We start from the raw sequence: 19,405 nt of genomic DNA on the forward strand, positions 1-19,405 counted from the left end.
TTTTCAGTTGTTGAATAGCGCGATCGCGCACGATTCCGGATCGCTAATACGAATGCGCGACCGATAATCCGATTTTGCTTGATGAATCAGGGGCATTGTCTTTGTTTTTTTTAGGATTGAAGCAAGAGATGATAAATTTTTTTTGGAACATCATCTGGGCCATTGTCATTTTTTATTTAAAACCTTTGTTTAAAAGGGTAGCCTGCAGGTCCCCTTTTTTCAGTTAAAGCATCCTAACACTCCACCCTGAGTTTTGGGCTCATTATTTGACAATTTTCTACCTGTCTAGAAATTGCTGGTCCTCCAGTGAGCCATCCTTCATTAGGCTAGAACCAACCTCAACCCTTAGTACAAAATATGCACTACAGAAGCTGCGGTTTCTGTAGAAATCATCTTTTCTCTAAAGCTTTACTGACAGCTGTTTGCACTGGCGTCGCCTTGTCCGCTGTTAGAGCCAGGTAGGAAAAGATTAGAGACTTTCACAGCTGATTTTTCTGAGCTGTTAGCTAAGCAAACACAAATCGGTGAATTAAATTTTTATCTACTCAATGCATGTTACGTATATATGCCCAAGCAGCTAAATAAACCTAGGTTAGGTCTTGACCAACAGGGTGTCCCCTGATTTCTCAACATGACCACACAGCACATTTTCCTTTTTAGTGTTATGCCAGCACTCAGCATTTTCACCCAGCAGCAGGGAGGGCAAAAAGAGAATCATTCTGCTCACATATTTAAATGCCTGTTAATAGCTGAGGCTAATAATGAGTTCTAATTTGCTAGCAGTTATATAGGGCAATAGTTGTCCAGACTAACAGCCTTTTTTTTACCATCCCAGCATGCTCGTTTTACTGGAACCAGGTTTGGCAAACATGAAATAATTACTGAACCTGCAACAATTGAACATGGGTATATATATATGAAAGTATTGATATATTTACCAGATCAAAACAGAGTAAAGTAGAGAATTTTATAGATAGGGTTTATAGTTGAAATGGTCTTCCTGTTTGTAGCCTGACAGCCTTGCTAGCCACCATCAGCTCTCCGTTAAGCAGGGTTAAAGCAGTCCCTTTCTAGCAGTCTGCTTCCTGTGCTGTCACTCCACAACGCTGTACTACATATAGATAGATATATAGTATAGATCTGAAGAGTGCCGCTGAAGTATGACTGCATATCATTACTGGTGTGAGTGGAAGTCATTTAGCTCAAGCAGAATCTTTTTGATGTGCATTGAAAATGGGCTCATTACAGCCTCATTGGGAAATGCTTTTGAATCATCTTGTTAACATACATCCAGTATTTGTAGAGGTAAACGGAAATGAAATGATTTGACATTTCTTTTCATTTGCTGAACAAGGCCGCCTATTATTTGGCACGCATAAACTATATTATTTGGCTGATGAGACCTTTATTCGAGTTTAATCAGGTGTGGGGTTCCATTCTCAAAATATTTTGTCTAAATATGTCTAAAAGGTTTTAGCGCAGCTCTTCGCAGGTTTATGTTTTTGGTAAAGTTCAAGTGTATAATGAGCGTAATGTCATATACATTGGCTCTGGTGGTGATGCAAAAAGCTGTTATCATTGACTTGCCGCCACCAGATTAGTGGCATATTTGTAAAGCTGCAAATGATCAATTTGATGAATTTTTGCTGAAGTTTCACCATTGGAAGAATACTTTAGAAAAATCTTTTAGAAGTTGAATTAGCTACCATGCATTGCTATGAGCAAAAAACTGTACTCCCTCCATTTCTTAAAGCTGTTGTTTAATCTGCTAATATTTTACCTATTTTTCTACTTTGGTTCCTTATTTTCCCCTTTTATTCATGCTAATAAAATCATTAAATAAAACTTTTATGTTTTTGTTACATTCTTCTTTATAAATCCGATGACCTCATCTTATTCCTTTAAATACCCTGCAAGTACAGAACCTTCACTGACAAACTGCCAAAGAAAACACTACCTGGTCTGTCTCTTAACAGCTGTTATTGTAAAGTTTACTTGGCAAAACTCAGTTCGACTGTTTTGAACAGGTTTGGCACATATCACAAAACATTCACCATTCAAGCTAGTTTTGGCAAGCTTGTACTGTAGGCTCTGGTGACAAGAGTCCGTGCCGCGGAACAGTCCCTTTTCTTGTAGCAATAGGCGGAGTTCAGAACACGCAGACCTAATTTACAGCTTTAGGGGCTTCTGGTCCCAGACTCAACCACAATCCATTTTTTCAGATAGATCCCTAAATAAAGACCAGTATCCCTGGGCGGCCAGCCTGTATTTAAAGCTTAATCTTCAGCTTTGACTGGAGTGAACCTTTAACTCTCTCTTTTCCATGATTTAAAGGGAAATTAACAGTCAGCCAGCTGCAAGGTCAGACATTGTGACCAGTACTGAACAGATATTCAATAGAGCATACAATAACCGGAGTCCCCAGGGACGCATCATTCTTAGGAAATATTATGTGGATGATCTCACAATTACCTCCATCCAACCTCCAAGAGACTTCACACCATGACTCCGGGTCTTAACGGCTCTCATTTTATTTTTTTCTGATTAGAAATGACTCTGAGATAGAAACAGACGGGAGAGGTAATACACTTGTGAGAATACCGTTGGCTTATCCCGGTAATGAATTTTCAAAAAAATCACATTTTCTTTTCTTCCAACCAACCGCCTGTTGTATTGGAAGCATCTATGGAATGGATAGGATGTGTAGTTAGGTATTTTCATACATGCAAGGTTTGTGTGTCCTATGTATGAAGTTTTTTTGTTTTTCCTTTTTTAGCAGTTTCTCTATTAATAGTGTGATTATAAAACCCCAAAACAAACTAAAAATGTATTATATTATAACTTGTTTCAGGCTTCTACCTTTGCCTGTGATCTTGCAAAAAAACACACTTTCCATCATTGGGTGACATTTACTCCCCCACTGTATCCATGGAAGGAGCTATGTTTTCTTCTCGTCAAATACATTACATGTGAGAATGGTGAATTTATCATGTATACACAATGGCTTAAAATGAATTTAATATTGTATGTGTATTCAGTTCATTTTACAGGAAGTGATAAAGATGTCTCACTTCATGCAGGATCAACGGGCATTTATAAGTAATAAATTAGAAATCCTAGCTAAATGAAGAGACCTTTTTTCCTTTTCGGTGCTGAGTTTCCAGACCACTCCAGTAAGCACTCATGACAAACCTTAAAATCTCCTAAAATAATATGTTGTTCATTTTTTATTTGATTCTAAAATTATGAACTCTTTGTTAGTTGACTTACCAAACTGAGTTAGTTGTAGCCAGATGCACCTATAATAGAGTTTTGGGTAAATACTTTTTTGTGAGTGTTGCATCCTAGAAAGGGCATGGCTGAAAAGTTAGCAATTTTCACAAATCTATTCTATATTCCATTTAAAAACCTGAGTCCACTGCTTAGCCTTCAAGTCCTGCCAGGCACCCCCAGGATGAAGCCATTTACCAATATATCATCAGTTTTATGCACTCCACCCTCCAGAAAATACTGATTAAGTGATAGTTTTTGAGTGAAGCTGATAGAGAGATACAATAGTCAAATATCAAGCTTTTGACATTCAGCGATGCTTTTCATTAAGTGTCCTTCAGGGAACCAAATGAAAACCTGGAGTTATAATGGTTTTTAGTAATAAGAGCAATCACTCTGCATAATTCTGCTATTTGTACTAAATGCAAACTTGCACTTTCTGAATCAGTTAAATTCTCATTTTTGTCAGTCGTTTTCTCTTTTTATCTATCGTTCTCTTTTTGTGGTCTTGTGTTGTCCAAAAAGCTATTATTCCCAACTTTATAAGAAAGTGGGAGCCTGTTCAGGTTTTTAATGATCACAGACCTGCCAAACTTAATTTGGAACTGACTATTAGCCAGATTATCAATGAAGTGGAATCACCAATTTCCATATAATGTAGCCTACCGCATATAAGTATGTTAATGTAATTGCAAAGAAATAACTGCAAATGATATTGTGAGTCTTCAAGTCATTTACATCTTGTCCTAATCTGTAATTTTGATTGAGACATTCACGTTGAACTTTGATTGGCTCATCCTATCATTCTTGGATGTAAAGGGTATTTATGTATGGGTGCCACTGTTTTGCGCAGGGTAGCAGGGTCAGGAATAGGGGGCAGCAATTAACCAGTTCAGCTTTCATACCCCAAAATATTGTCTTGCAAAATTAAGATTATTTTTTATGCAATCCATAGACAAAAGAAGCAACAAACTTTAAATACAATTTTTCCTATGTAATCTTTTCTTTTTTTAAATTTGACATCTTTTTTTGTTTTATGTGTTCATTTTATTCAAAAATGTCAAAGTTACAATTACCGTATTTTTTGCCATATAAGACGCACTTTTTCTTCCCCAAAACTGGGGGGGAAAAGTTAGTGCGTCCTATACGACAAATGTGTTAAAAAAAATAATTAAAATATACTCACCCAATACCCGGATCCTGCGTGTGTCTGGCTGCAGCAGCGTCTGTCTCTTCTCTCCTCTGCCAGCATCGTGTTTTCTCCTGTCTGTAAAGCAAAGCGAAAGAAGCCGGCACAGCGCCACCTGCTGTTCCCTGTCCTAACCTCTGTACAATACAAAAAAAGCACAGAGTGATCAGAAGGGGAATTTGAATGACAAAGTGATCAGAAAAGGAAATTTGAAAGGTACAGAGTGATCAGAAAGGGAATTTGAATGGCACATGAGTGATCAGAAGGGGAATACCGGTATGAAAGGCACATGAGTGATCAGAAGGGGAATAATCTTTCAGAATCTTTTTTTCTAGATTTTCCTCCTTTAAAATTGGGTGCGTCTTATATTCCGGAGCGTCTTATACGGCGAAAAATACGGTAAATAATTATGGTACAAAGCATTGAAAAGTTATTTAAAAGTGATATAAAGTTTTTTTTTCCTCTTTTTTTAAATGTAACACTAAAAAGAAAAAAAAAACATAGCAGAGACCAATTGGGGTAAATTATGAGTTTACAAGGGAATAAATAGTAAAACAAAACCAACCAATAAACAAAATGTATTATTCGTCTCATTTTTCATTCTTGATCTCTGTATAAATGAAACAAAGTAGATACACATGTAAACTGTGTTACTTTGCTGGTATATCTGATGTCTTAGCAGTGTTTATAAACACTGTGCCATGAGATTTTTATTGTTTTTTTGGAACAGAAGCTTTTCTTTGCAGGTAATGCATGTTACATAGCATACCGTGTGTTGTGCTGTGCTGCGCCGGAAAGACATGGTTCATGTCCTGCCTTATTGTTATGCATTTTAATGGGTGATATAATGTATATGCTTTAATGCAACACACAAGTATAGAGAGGTGCGAATAAGCCCTACAAGTCATTCTGATTTTTTTTTTTATCAATCACCAAACTTTTAATGAAAGGACACGTGGAACAATTCAGTATATATATGTTTTACTACCTTGATAAAGATGTTATGCGTATTTTTAATATTACACAATATTTATATAGTGCTGACATATTATGCAGTGCTTTACAAGGTTCTGTCACCAGCTGTCCCTCAAAGGGGCTCACAATTTATTATCCCAAACATAGTTATATATCTTTAATACAGTCTAAAGTCAATTTTGGGGGGAAGCCAATTAACCTAACTGCGTATTTTTGGAAAGTGGAAGGAAACTGGAGTACCCGGAGGAAACCCACACAAACACGGGGAGAATCTGCAAACTCCATGCAGATAGGGTCTGGCCCGAAATTCGAACCTAGAACAATGCAAAGGCCAGAGTGCTAACTTCTGAGGCACCATGCTGTATGACCTTGAAATGCTGGTATTTCATTGAACAGCAGTAAATTTTCCCTGTTACAGGTTTACAGGTTTACACTGTAGCAACCTAGGCTGGGGACATACCTATCTTTTTTCTGCATTTTGAGTGTACAATGAAATCTGCTTCCTGACTGGGGGCATTCACCTTCTCAGTTTGACATGGTGATGATTGTCACTTGCACAGAAAAATAATAGGGAATAAAGAATTTTACAATTGTCTATAGAAAGTGAGGGAAGGCCTTCCAATGGAGACACATGTTCCATTGAAAATTAAGGGGGGGTTAACTCTAACTTCCAGTTACAAATCAAGCCTATAAGGGCAAAACTTCCCAGTGGGTCTCTAAATGGCAGCCTATTCAATTTACCTATGGGATCTAACTTTAAGCCACACATTGAAACAGAGAAGGGGCCTTACCAAAGGTCATTGTCATTTACTTGTACCTAAATTATGGCCCAGAATTGGACAAACTTGAACTTTGAATTGTTGGCTCAAATTTTGACTATTCACCATCTTAAACTACAAGTCACCATGTACGCATATCCAGGAAAATTATATCACAGCATTGTATTGGTGCTGGCGCACTTCTTAGGCTTGAGGAACTTTCATTTTTGCAGCCTCCTAAGGTGTAAATCCTTTTTTGTCACATTGTGTTGCTCCATCCCCTTTAATTTAAACGTCAGGCTCTGCCAATTTACTGTTAGCGAATCAGACGCACCCAATCCAGATCTGGAATTAATGGGCTGAATCATGCCTGAAAGCAGAAGATATGACTTATGTTGATGTCACCCACTGGCTTTTTATGGAAATTATTAATAAATCAGTAATTCCATCTGCAAAGATGTTGTTGTGTTTATAAATATTTAATTTACCTTCAGGTGTCCAAGTGTTCCGTTTCTCTCTCTCTCTCTCTCTCTCTCCTCAAAGCTTGATGACTTTGCTTTGCACTCAGCAGAACAGAGAAAGTGTGTGAAGTTACTGGTGTAATTCCATATAGCTCGTCACTTGATTGGGGGGATCTGCTGTGTGCCGCTCATTTGGATTTGTGTAACTGTCTTATGAGATCTAGGGTTGTGTGAAGGTTTGTTATACTCACTGGTGATGTGACATTCAAATGAATGCTGTACTTGTTATGTTACAAAACAGACCTTGTTTGCCATCAGAGTCCCATCCTTCTGTTTCCTTCCCATCTGGTGGTAAAAGATAGAAGCTTGGGCAAGGCTGTTTTGGTGCAGTAGGCTAGACATCTATTGTACAACCCTCCACTAAACATCAATATGATGTCACCAGTGGTAAAACCTCAATGCCCCACTCCCTCAATCGGACCATCCAGATCTCCATTTCCTCTATCAATATACACATGTATATTGTGGCTTCAGGGACAGGCCTTGCCTTGTTTCACCTCCTCTTTACTCCTCCCATATACACATATCATAATTTATGTCCTGACAGTATATCTTATCTGCTTCATACTGAGCAGCAAAGAATATTACATAGAAAACAACAATCTATATTTTATGGGCAGGTGATATCGTGCTAAACTGTATTACATCAGCCTCACACCATGAGGTTTCTTCCTTCCTTTCTCCCTCCATTCTTCCCAAGTCTTTTTCCTTTCCTTTCTTCCCATTTTCTTCTCTTCTGTCAATCTTTTACATTCTCTCTCTTATTTTCAAGTGTTTTCTCTATCTCAGTCTCTCGTTTTCTTACTCTTTTCTCCCACTTTTGTTTCCCTTTCTTTCTTTTTCTTCCATTATTTTTATCCTTTCATGCTATTTTTTATGTAATTTGTTCATCTTTATTTGTTTCATTTCTATTTCTGTTTTAAACTCTTTCTTCAAACTCTATCTCATTTTTCTTTCTCTCTCCCTCTCTCCCCTGTCTTCCTCTCCTTTCCCCCCCATCTTCCTTCCTCCCCTTCCCTTTTCTGCTTCCATCCCATCTTGCTCCCTGTCTACGTTAGTTATTAACGAATCTATTAATTTTTCATAATTATCGCACAGAATTTTCATTTTTCAGCATTTTTTGGAGGTAAACTTGGCTCGGCCTTTAAATACTTTACTGGATCATTGGCTATGCACTTGAATGGCACAGCGCACATAAGAAAAACATTAAGGCTCACTAGATTGTCAAAATATATATCACTGACAAACACACAGACATGTCTGCCAAATAGGAGGCAGAAGGTCTAAGTCAGCATAATCCAAGTCAATGAGCCGAGGCAAGCCATGCCCGGACTCCTGACTCTGACTTGTAAGCGCTGTGCTCTTTTCGGGGCGCCGTCTGGCTCTACCTTCTCCGATTCAAGGTTAATGTTTGCAGCAATAAAAGCGCTGTGAGAAAGATAATGTGCAACCTGATGGAAGCAAGACTGCTTTAACATATAAGAGGCCTCCAAACATAATATTAGGTAATTTTTTAAAAATTCAATGCAATATAGCACCCTAAATGTATGCATGTTCACTTTCACAAAACTAGCTGGCCCAAACCTAGCTAAGGAATTTTCATTTTGGTAGGAAAATCTTTAAGGGTTAATTACTTCTAAAAGGATGCAGACCCTGCAACTATCATCAGAACACTGAAAATGCACCAGGGGTGATTATAATTAACCAGACCCTCCCATTTATGAATCAGTTTGCAGTGGATATGGTAAAACAAATGACTATCTGCAAAAATGTGTTAAACTTTTTGTACAAGATCATCCATGAGGGATTTTTTTTCCTGTACTTATTATATCTCCATTATTATCCAGATGTTTTTTTTATATGTAAATGGTATTACTGATCCACATATATTTCATAGATATGACCACATTGTAAATAAATAAAGAAGCAACATAATTCATTTTTTAAGTAGTTGACATCATCAGAATTTGGTGTCCTCCTTACCATGATAACCTCTTTGATTTTCGTATTAAGATGCTGCTTATAGATTTTATCATTGTAACTTTGCCTTCATCTTCTACTTTTTCAGGAAATTGCAGCTTACTTGATAACATTTGAAAAACATGAAGAATGGCTGACAACCTCTCCCAAAACAAGGTAGGAAAGCTCTTTCTAGACTGTACCCGCTGTAATTACCATTGATCCCTTTGCCGATTATTCCTTGTCCGGCCGTGGAAAGACCTGATTGCAGGTGGCATGGATTAAATACGTTTAAATGTTCACAATTTCTGGTGGAAAGAGGAAGTTGGCTTCAACTGAGAGGAAAAAGCAACGGGCGTTAAGAGTCAATAAATGGCTATTAAGGATTGCTATTAAGGGGCATTGTTATAGATAAATGTAGATAGATAAATGTTTTTTTTTTTGGGGTAGATTTTACTAAAAAAATATTTTACTGGAGAAAAAAAAAGCCATAGTTAATGTGGTGCAAGTGCACTATTTACCTTTATGGTAAAAGTAGTAGACCTACATCACTTTTTGGGTTGTAACAATTAAAAGCATTTCAACATTTTCAAAGCCTCAATTCTCAAGATTTTTTTTTATCTTTTGGGCATCATATTTAATCGCATTGGTGCCCAGGTGTTTTTTTTCACCCATAAAATATACATTAAACTGTTGAAAAAATATAATCTCAGAAAGGTGTTCGGTAGGAATCGGGTCAAGGTTCTGTGCAAGCCACTTGGATTCTTGCACACCAAATAATTAATGTCTTTTTGGAGCTGAAATTCCATCCACAAAAGGACTTTCCCAAACTGCTGCCTCAAGTTTATAAGTGCAGTTATCTAAAAGGACTTTGTATGCAGTAATATTAACACTGGAAACACCTGAACTCAATCATTTGGAGGGTGGGTTGTTCAGTCTGCATAGGTTTGGCAGAATAGCAGGTGCAAGGGTCAGGTGTTCACAAATTTCCAGGCATATCTTTTGACTTTTTAGTCTGAATTGAAATTCAATATTGGATAAAAAAAAATGTATGGTTCATCATGCTTCTGCAAACTGAGTGTCATCCAGTTAGGGTTTACATCTACTTACATTATACTTACATCTACTTTACATCAATACAAGGTGATGATTAGTTTTTTAAAAGCCTGCCTGCTCTCTTGTCCTTAGCCTGTGAAAAAACTGAAAAACTCCATTTGTTCTTCGTTATAGGGAGGGGATGTGTCTCCCAAATCATTCTGCCCTAAAAACTGATCTCTCCTCCCATTCTGGTCTGTTTTGAAGAAAAGCAGTTTTTGTCTTTTACATATAGCAGGTAATCTGTTATGGTAGAACACAACAGATTACCTGCTACATGCAATCAATAGGTAATCTAAATCATCTTTAACATTCCCCTAATAAACTAATTTTTTGAATAGTATATTATAGTACAGCACAGAAATACAAATATTAAATCTCCCTCCAAAGCCCCGTTAGAAGCTGAAGGTGGCAGCATCAAAGACTTTTTTAAGATTACTGATACATTTAGATAAATCAAGATGTGATTTGCTGTCGTCGCTTCCCATTTATTTTGCTCTCTTGCTATAATTTATTAATCCTTTTTAGTGGAATAATCCATCACAAACTAACACAACATAGAAAATGAGCCCATCATTTCAATTGTCTCAGTCAGTCTGATACTGTGTGAATCCTATTTGATCTGTTATCAGCTTGATTACAGAAAAATGCGCCGTTATATCCTCAGCGTGTTTAGCTTGTATAGGCTGAATTGTATTAAAGTGAAACACGTGTGAAACATTGTCATGCATATCATACAATTATACCGCAGCACATCTGGTTATTGCTTACCGGAGCACGTGCTGATGTACCCAAATTCTCTGATATTCAACTTGAAGATTGTGTTATTTTCAACTTGGTGAATGCGCTCACTTTCATGGCGTGTCTTTCATTTAGCTCATTGCAATGTCAGAACTTTTTGTATTGTAACATTGCACATGAGGGTAAAGCTAAACTCCAGCAAGAGGAAAAATGCTCATTAATGCAGCTCTGGAATCATAAATATATAAATTTTTTATGCAAGAGTATAAGTGTCTGATTTTAGTATCAGCCTCTTGCAATCTCTGTACAGTCTATATATAGCAGTGGTCGCTAACCTTTTCAGACCAATGGACTATTAAACTTAGGAGCTCCAGACCGCACATGTTCAGGGAGCCGTGAGTCATTCAAAGGGGAAGTGACGTAGTGACGTTGTGATGCCGGAACCTCTCCCTTCGCAGATCTGAGCCTGTAATGGGAGAGTGGGGGGTTGTTTTTATAGACACAACCCGCCCACCGTCCTGAGCCTTTGATCTGTACAGGAAACATGCTCTGGCCGGTCCTTCTCCTGACCCCACTGGTGGGTGCACCGCCCAGAGCCGCGGACCACCCAAATTTTCTCGCGGATCACCAGTTGGCGACTGCTGACAAATAGCAAAGCTCAGAAATGGAGAGGGTAAAACAGGAAGTTTGGTCTTGATTCCCCCTGATGTATTTCTTTACTAATTGTGCCAGCCCCAATATAAGTTATAATCAAAAAGAAATTTGCAGCGAAAGAGGGCTTTTGAGGCAAATAGAACTACATTTTTACCTTTATTAAAAAATTGTTGTTGGTTCAAGTATTAGAGGCCAAAAAAACCTTAGACAGAGCAAAGCTACTAAATTGACATAAGTGCAATGATAAAATTGTAGAAAAGAACTTAAAGTCTCTGGGGCCGACACGTTTCACCATTAGTCTTCCTCAGGGGAGGTAGAGACAAGTAGCAGCAATTTTATACCAAATAAAGACATTTCATTGGGGTCTCAGGAGATGATATTACAGCATATAGTAGTCCAATACTAGGAATCATCTTGTGGTGATAGGGATGAATTTTCAGAATAGATAAGAAGATATGGAACAGGATTCCCTTATCTAGGTGATCCCAGTAGTAGTGGTGCCCGGTGCATACAAATGTATATATGCAAATGAAAATCTTAAGTGTTCGGTTTCAACTGTTCCAAAAGGTCAAAGCATTATTTTTTTTAAACCTTTAAATGTATACATTGAATTATATTATTTTAAAAAGTTAATTATATGTTATATTTTAAAGGATATATGAAATTGCACTCTGGTATAATTTGTACGATGGTAAAGCTCATCTGTTATTATATATTTATATATTATGCTTACATATCCTTATACACTGCAGTAGTTCTCTCTCTCTCTCTGTGTGTGTGTGTATATATATATAAATATATATATAGTGTTCCATTTCAGAATATTGTAAGTGTTTCTCTACAGCATTACCCAGGAATAAACTGACATCTAAGCTTTGGGATACGAGTGGCTTATTTATCACTAACAATAGCAGCGCTTACTGTATGTTGTGACATATATTCCCAGAAAAACCACACGGCCTGTTTTAAATATAGACATAGCTTTACGTGTGAAAAAAAAATCCCCACGTGTGACATTAGCGTGTCGTTGGCAGGATTGATGCCAATATTTCCGCCTGTAATCAGCTTCATGTCACATTTATATAAACAAAAATGAAATTCGAACACATCCTTGTTTATTTTCTCATCCCATGATTGCAATTTTTGAGCAGTGAAAAACAGACCGCAGGAAATTATTAATTTTTTGTTGGGCGTTGTGTTTTTGTCAAAGAGCATAGGGGCTGGGGGTGACCATAATGTATGATGAACCAAAGTTTAAGAGGAGGAGGCAGCTCAGAAGGAAAATGTTGAGCCTGTCACATGATCATTGAGTTGAAATAAATGGGGAAATGCCAATTTATATAAATTTTTTCATTTTACAATTATAATTACATTATTAGTATGTTACAATATGGATCAGTATATCTTTCAAAAAAGCTTCCCTGTTTCCCCTTAATAAGTTAGTCCAGTTAGTTTCTCCTTTGAGAGACGCCCAGCTCCCCACGCATGTGCGGTCCAGAATCCATAAATTTAGTGGTCCGTGAGCTCTAAAAGGTTGGCAACCACTGATGCAGATGATGCATATTGCTCCCCTAGTGGTAAATCAGACTGCACATTGTAGGAAGGTCAGAGGGTGCAGCAAAGGCTGAGCTATATATAATGTTAAAGGACTTTGCCTAGGCTAAGATGATGTTATCAGTCTGCTGCATGGAGATAAAGCATATCCCTTCCCTTCTGATCACTGAACTGTACATTGTAACTTTGTAGGAGGGACTGCAGCTAGACTGGTCTGGTTCTGAGAACAGCACAGGCACCAGGATTTACATGTTTGTATTATCTTTGAACCAACATTTCTGGGTAATGCCTAAATAAAAATAGCATCATCCTTCTGGAAAGAAAAATATATAAGTATTGTCAGTAAGCATTGTAATCACTCATTCAGCTGTGTGTATAATCTGATCTTCATTTAGAACCCAATTATATTGTTCATTCTAAAAGAACTACAGTTATATATAAAGGTTCTTTGGCCCTTTTAAATCTCAGAAAGGTGTGCGGCGGTGTTCCTCCTAAAGCTCAAATGCTAAAATAAATACCACATAGCTTTTGGATAACTTTTAATAACTTGTCTGGAGAGATTTATGGAAGGAAGTGAGCGTCCAACTGAGTGACAAATGGGAATGCTGGTAGAGTGTTTTGTTTCTAAGTTATCATGGGAGAAGGGGGGTCAGCACTCATGGTGCCCAAGAGGATTCCGCCAGCCTCGCCGCAGAGCAAAATATGCCTTTGCATTCTGGAACGTTTCACAATACAATTCAGCCCGTTACAATGCCTTTCATTAATTTTCCCAGAAAAGCTTGCTGCATCCATTCACCATCACACACAATGCTCCTTTCTGTCTTGCTGCTCCAATTCTGGGTCGGTTTATACATATAAATATCACCTTCAGTTATCGTTTTGCTGCATCGCTTAGCATGGACTTTACACCGGCTGTCTTGAAACAGCCAGGTTTTTTTTAATTGTAGATATGAAGGGCTTGTCTTTGGTCCTAAAGATTCTTCTCTGGAAATTCAGTGTTGTCACCATGATGGTTCAGCATCTTTATCCCCCTGCAGGATACTGATGTGACTGCATAACGGCAGCTCCAGGATCACACAGCAAGGGATTATGGGAAAGGATATCGAGGAAGCCGTTATTATGGTTCGGTATCTTTATCTTCCCGTAGGTTTTTTTTGTCATGTTTTTTTTCAAAAAAATGTCAACATAACTTTTTTTTGTAGCCATGGCAATGGTACAATACCAGCAGGAATTCTCTACTCCTGTGATTGATTCACTGATTTTTTTTCAACCTTTTTTTTTTTTAGTAGTCTACACAGAACTTGAGAATAAATAACAAGCATGCGTAGCAATTTATTTTATGGAGCTTTGTCAGGATTACCACTTTTTTATCCATCCTAAAGTGAGCTAAAATTTAGAACACAGGACACAGAAAGGACAAAGGACACAGAAAATGACTCCCAGTTTGCATTTCATTCTTCAGCCATGTTTTCCAGAGACACCCAAATCACGTTTAATTTTTCTGACAGGTCTCCCAGTGACCTCCAGTCCACATGTGCATGACAGCCAGTGCATCCAGTGACTCCCAGTCCACCTATTATTATTCAACCAGTTTTTCCAGTGACCCCTAGTCTGTCTGTCATTTTTCAGGAGGTGTTTCCAGTGACACCCAGTCCACCAGTCATTGTGTTTTCATTGCTTCCAGTAGCACCCGGTATCCCTGTCCCTGTTTAGCCAGTGCTTCCAATGACTCCCAGTCCACCTGTCATTCTTCAGTCAATGCACCCAGTAACACCCAATCCACCTGTCATTCTTAAGCCAGTTGACCCAGTGACATCCAGTCTACCTGTAACTTTTCAGCCAGTGCTTCCAATGATTTCCAGTCTACCTGCCGTTTTTAGTCTGTGCTTCCAGTGACTCCCAAAAGTTACCTAGTGACCCCAATGCACCCAGGGACTCCAGATGTGCCGGTGGTCTACTGATGACCCTTAGTGCACCACTAGGAACTTCCATGCACCACTGTGACACCTGCATAATCTGGATGGTCCCTCTACCTGTGGCATTTTGCCTTAATCTATAACAAATACGTATTATGTCTTCTCTTTTAAAGTTTACAGTAAGACTTTTATTCTCCTATGGGAGTTCCAGTGTTTTCTTTTGCCGTGGTTACACTGAATCCACGCACTGTAGAGTCCCCTCCCAAATAGCCAGTTCTGGCTGTAACATAAAACCGCGTCAGACCTCTCGCCTCTTACATGCTTCCCATCAAAACAAAAATCCTCCGCCAGGAAGAAAGCCCTCCAGGCCGGCCAAGGACTATCTGCAATTAGTTTTGAAGTTTGTTTAGACTTTTTAACCAGGAAAATTAATTGGTGTCGTTTAAACACCGACTTCACATCAGACGGCTTTTTATATTAAAAAATTAATGATATCAATATGCCAGTGAGACGCAGCCCGCCTTATTTATGCTCGTGGCTCGAAAGATGGGCTAATTTCTGCTTTGGAGAAATTAATAAAAAAGGAATTGTCACACGGAGATTTATAAAATTTTATTTTAATAACATGATGCCGCGTTTTGAGCACCAGATCAGCCGTCCATCATTCATCCTAATCAGCTCATATAAGTGCATTGCTGTCTCGGCGGCGAGAGACATTGACACACATCACAGGTTATGTCTTTAATAATATTTTTGCCACTTGTAGTCTCCTGCTCCCATCTTAATCGTGAAGGCATTAGATGGAGAAATAACTTCTTACTAAATAAGTAGTCAGGGTTATTAAAAGGAACCGCCAGTTGGATGAGTGTAATGCCTTGCTGCGTTCTTGCACTTTCGATGCATGCTATTAATTAAGGAACAGCTCGCATCCGACAGGAAATCAGGGCAGACTGTTAAAGCTCAGCACCAAATATTTTGTTTTGGATAGTGTGGGAAAAGTTTGAAGCCTCTGCTGGGTTTTCCTCTAAGTTACACAACAAGCCTGATTTACCATTGGCTTGTGGTCCTCGTGGGTGGGATTGTCTCCTAACCACCAATGAATGGGCAGCTGGGCCCAGTGTGTACCTTCCTTATTACCTTTGTTAAATAAGCAAAATTGGCAAAATGGACATCTCATAATCTGTCTTTTTAAAACTGAAATCTATTAAATTAAATATCCCAACCAATGCAGCTTTAAAAGCAACACAAACCTTCAGACCAAAGATTTTCATTCAGCCACTAGATGTCCTTAATCTTATGACCAGGATCATTCAACCCTCTTCCACTGAGCCCAACCTGTGATTAGACACTGAAAGGAGAGGCAGCACAAAGATGAGTTTATGTCAGTCGGGTCTTGCTTATGTCAGAATCGTCATGCTTCTTGTCATCACATGAATTTATTGGTTTCTTGCACTGATGCTTCGCCAGCCAGCCCTGCTGTACAGGGAATGTAAAGAGGTTATTTCTAGGTCCTATTCAGGTGCTATTATAAAAAGCAGGTAATTATGTATTAATTATTACACAGCTACTTTGTTTTGTATCCTTTGTATCTGTTTGTGGTTTAGCTTATATACCATGCTGGGGTTAACACAGGACAGACAGCTATAGACAGATTGTTTTTTAGTCACCTGTATATTCTTTTGGGTTGGATATGGCAGCCCCTTGACAAAGTAGCTGGTGAGGAAGGCACATCCATTGTCATCATCCTCTCTCTCACTGTCCCCGCCACGCGTCAGCGCTACACTCACAATTGATATATGCTTGTTTGGAATTGTGCGTTGGCAAGTGGATCACCGCCTGATAAATGGCCATGAAATAGAGGCCGGGGTTAAGCCAGGAGTAATTGCTTATGCATTTCGAAAAGTGTGAAACGCGTGATAAATATCACATGCCACGTTTTTTTTTCTTCCCCTTTATCTGAAGATGCTTTTCTTCTTATTTATTTATTTTCCCCAGGGATTGATAGAAAAATTAACGGCTTATATGGAAAGATGCTTTCAAAATGAACCGGTTCTCGAAAGGAAGGGGAAAAAAAGCACAGCAATCTACATAGTACTTAGCCTGCTGACACATAATAATATATTGATAAATTGTGTCTGTCTAAAATGGCTTCTAGGTAAAAAGCGAGCTTATAATGTGTTTTCAGGTATTAATAAAGGGAAGGGAATTATGGGAGGTGGTAATGGGAGGAAGAGACGTCAAGGACACTACAATAGCAGGGCTTGTCACTGTTATGGAACTAAAGTTCCACTTTTAAAAATATGTGATCGATCGGTCATTATTGCAAAAAAGGACAGGCGATGTTCATTTTGCCTGATCGCTCTGAGAAGCTTTGGTTGTCAGGATTGGCAATCTTTTAGGTAAAATGTGACCATCCTTTTGGCATCTGTCTTGGTTGACCCTTTCATTATTTGCTTGGTAAAGCTCGCATGTTTATATAGAAGGAATCTTAACTTGGATTTAGGCTTGAAATATCCAGTTTGAAATATTGAAACTCTGGCTATGGTTTATATTACTGCCTAAACCATGTTGATATTTTACCCTTTACTTTTGGTTAAACAACCAAGGACTGGTATGGCATTACCCATTTTTAAACTTTTAGTTCTCCCAATGACATCTTCACAAGGTGGGTAAAATATTAGCTGGAACAGCTGCTGGGTGCTCTGTTCTATTTGATGTGGGTAGATCCCCAAAACTACACTCCCAAGAGCTCTTTCTCAACACACACATGTGGAAAGGCTCAAGGGAGTCAAAGCAGCAGTAAGAAACTAATGCATGGATGTAAAGTGGGACAGAGAGCAGCAGGGAACAGAGGATACGGAATTGGGTTCTGTAGTCTAGCAGGCAGGGTACAAAATTTAGGAGTTGAAAGGGGTTGAAAGTGAGTACACTACATGTCTGGGAGATCAACAATCAGATCATAGGAAAATGTGCATATATTGAAGAAGAGATGTGTATTTATTTCCCTGGTGCATTGTGGTATCACGTATTGGCTGAATTTGCACAGGAATTACATAATTGTAGATGTAGATCACACTGGCTGGCAGTGTGGTGTTTATTATTGGTCTGCATCTAATCTGATTTTCACCCACTTACTATATGAATTAAATGACTAGAGATATCTAAGTCATCCCCTTCCCCACTACCACCTTTATAGGCAAAAACACAGTCACGTAAATACCTAACTTTACTGTAGGTAACAGAGTGCCTGCCACCTTCTCATCTTTTCATTTGATTTCTGTCTCTCTTTTACCTGGCAAAAACAAATCCTCCTTATAACCGTCTTTCCATTTTAAGCTATGGATTTTCTCGGCAACAAGTAGCTTCATCTTTAAGTTATTACCAGCGGGTTTTTGTCTAAACAATAATTTTATTAGAATATTATGCTGACATGCCAACTCTAAATAATGTCTGGGGCCTGGAGCAGCTGACATCTCATCCACGGCTACATCCCCATCATGTTTCCATTCAGATTGAATTTTGCTGTTACAGCAAGGCTCCAGAGACTCGGGAAGCACTGAAAAGCCCAGGAAAGGGGGAAAAAACAATGTCACATTCAAGTGTGTTTTAATCATATAAAGTGATTCCAAGTCACAGCCATCCGTCTACAGTACCCTGTGCTGTTTGCTTGAGGAAATGTGGTGGTACTTCTCGTGAAAGTATTTGCAGATAAAAACATTATGGGCATGGCATTCTGCTTCCTTTACAAATGCAAAATACATCAAAATAAATTGAATTATTTGTCAAAATGTATAATAGCACTGGAGAAATGTTTTGGGTGGACCTTATTTTTCAAGTTGAGATAGAAAGAAGTCCTCAACGTGTAGCTAGATTTGTTTTTTAACCAGGATTCATCCAGAGGTTGTCAGGGATTCATTGAGCAGTGGTAGATTGACCTCTAGCTTGAAAAAAAATGTCGTTCCTGTCACTGACCACCACTTCTCCTATTCCCTACCAATACTGAAGGTCTCTTTTGTACTCACCATCATTATAAAGAGGCACTTCACTGAACACCAATTTAGATGGTACGTCATTACTGACCATACAGGGGCAGGATCCTCTCCTCCTCCTGTGTCACTGTCTGTATCTGTCTGACATTTCCAGCCCCTATTTAATATACAGCACTGCGTAATATGTTAGTGCTATATAAATCCTGTTTATTAATAATATTAATAATAATAATAATAATAATAATAATGCATATAAGACAATAGGGACATTTTTCCACTGGCCTCCAATGTAAGGGCACATATCACCACTGACCACCAATATTAAGGGGCACCTGTTTAATGACCACCCATACTAAGGGGCACTTCTCCGACATTAGTGTAAGTGGTCTCTTTTTTTTATAAATCACAGTTCTTGGGCATTTGGTTTCATTGTTATCACTGTTATCAATAATTTTGTTGCATAGAGCAAGGGTGTTAAAAAAGATTCACTCCAGATGTCAAAAAAAACACTAAATATGCCTCATTTCCCATTCTTTATTTATCATTTATTGTTTTAGTGTTCTTGTTTTAAAGCATAACTTCTAGGGTTAGAACATGTCAGGTATTAGAGTAGAACCATAGCAATCTCACAGTGATTGTAACCTGTTCCATCCCTATCTAGCACTGGAGATTGTGCTTTCAAATACGACTGCACCATTACCTACAGCCCTTCCCCATCACCAAACAACATTTGAGTGCCATTTAGTGTAGAAGTGCTGGGGGGTGTCTCCAACAACCTTGGTTC

At 38.4% G+C, this 19,405-nt stretch overlaps 1 protein-coding gene across 6 annotated transcripts in view; it reads left to right on the plus strand.

Moving 5' to 3' along the window:
• CAMTA1 (calmodulin binding transcription activator 1) overlaps positions 1–19,405 on the plus strand; it is an 884,829-nt gene that overhangs the window by 244,632 nt on the left and 620,792 nt on the right. For all 6 annotated transcript variants that reach the window (XM_072426016.1, XM_072426012.1, XM_072426011.1 and 3 more), the window contains exon 3: positions 8,782–8,849. In XM_072426016.1, coding sequence (XP_072282117.1) covers positions 8,782–8,849 — 68 coding nt within the window. The remainder of the gene's footprint in view (positions 1–8,781; positions 8,850–19,405) is intronic.

Source organism: Pyxicephalus adspersus, chromosome 11 (assembly GCF_032062135.1).
Source record: "Pyxicephalus adspersus chromosome 11, UCB_Pads_2.0, whole genome shotgun sequence".
Classification (NCBI taxonomy): domain Eukaryota; kingdom Metazoa; phylum Chordata; class Amphibia; order Anura; family Pyxicephalidae; genus Pyxicephalus; species Pyxicephalus adspersus.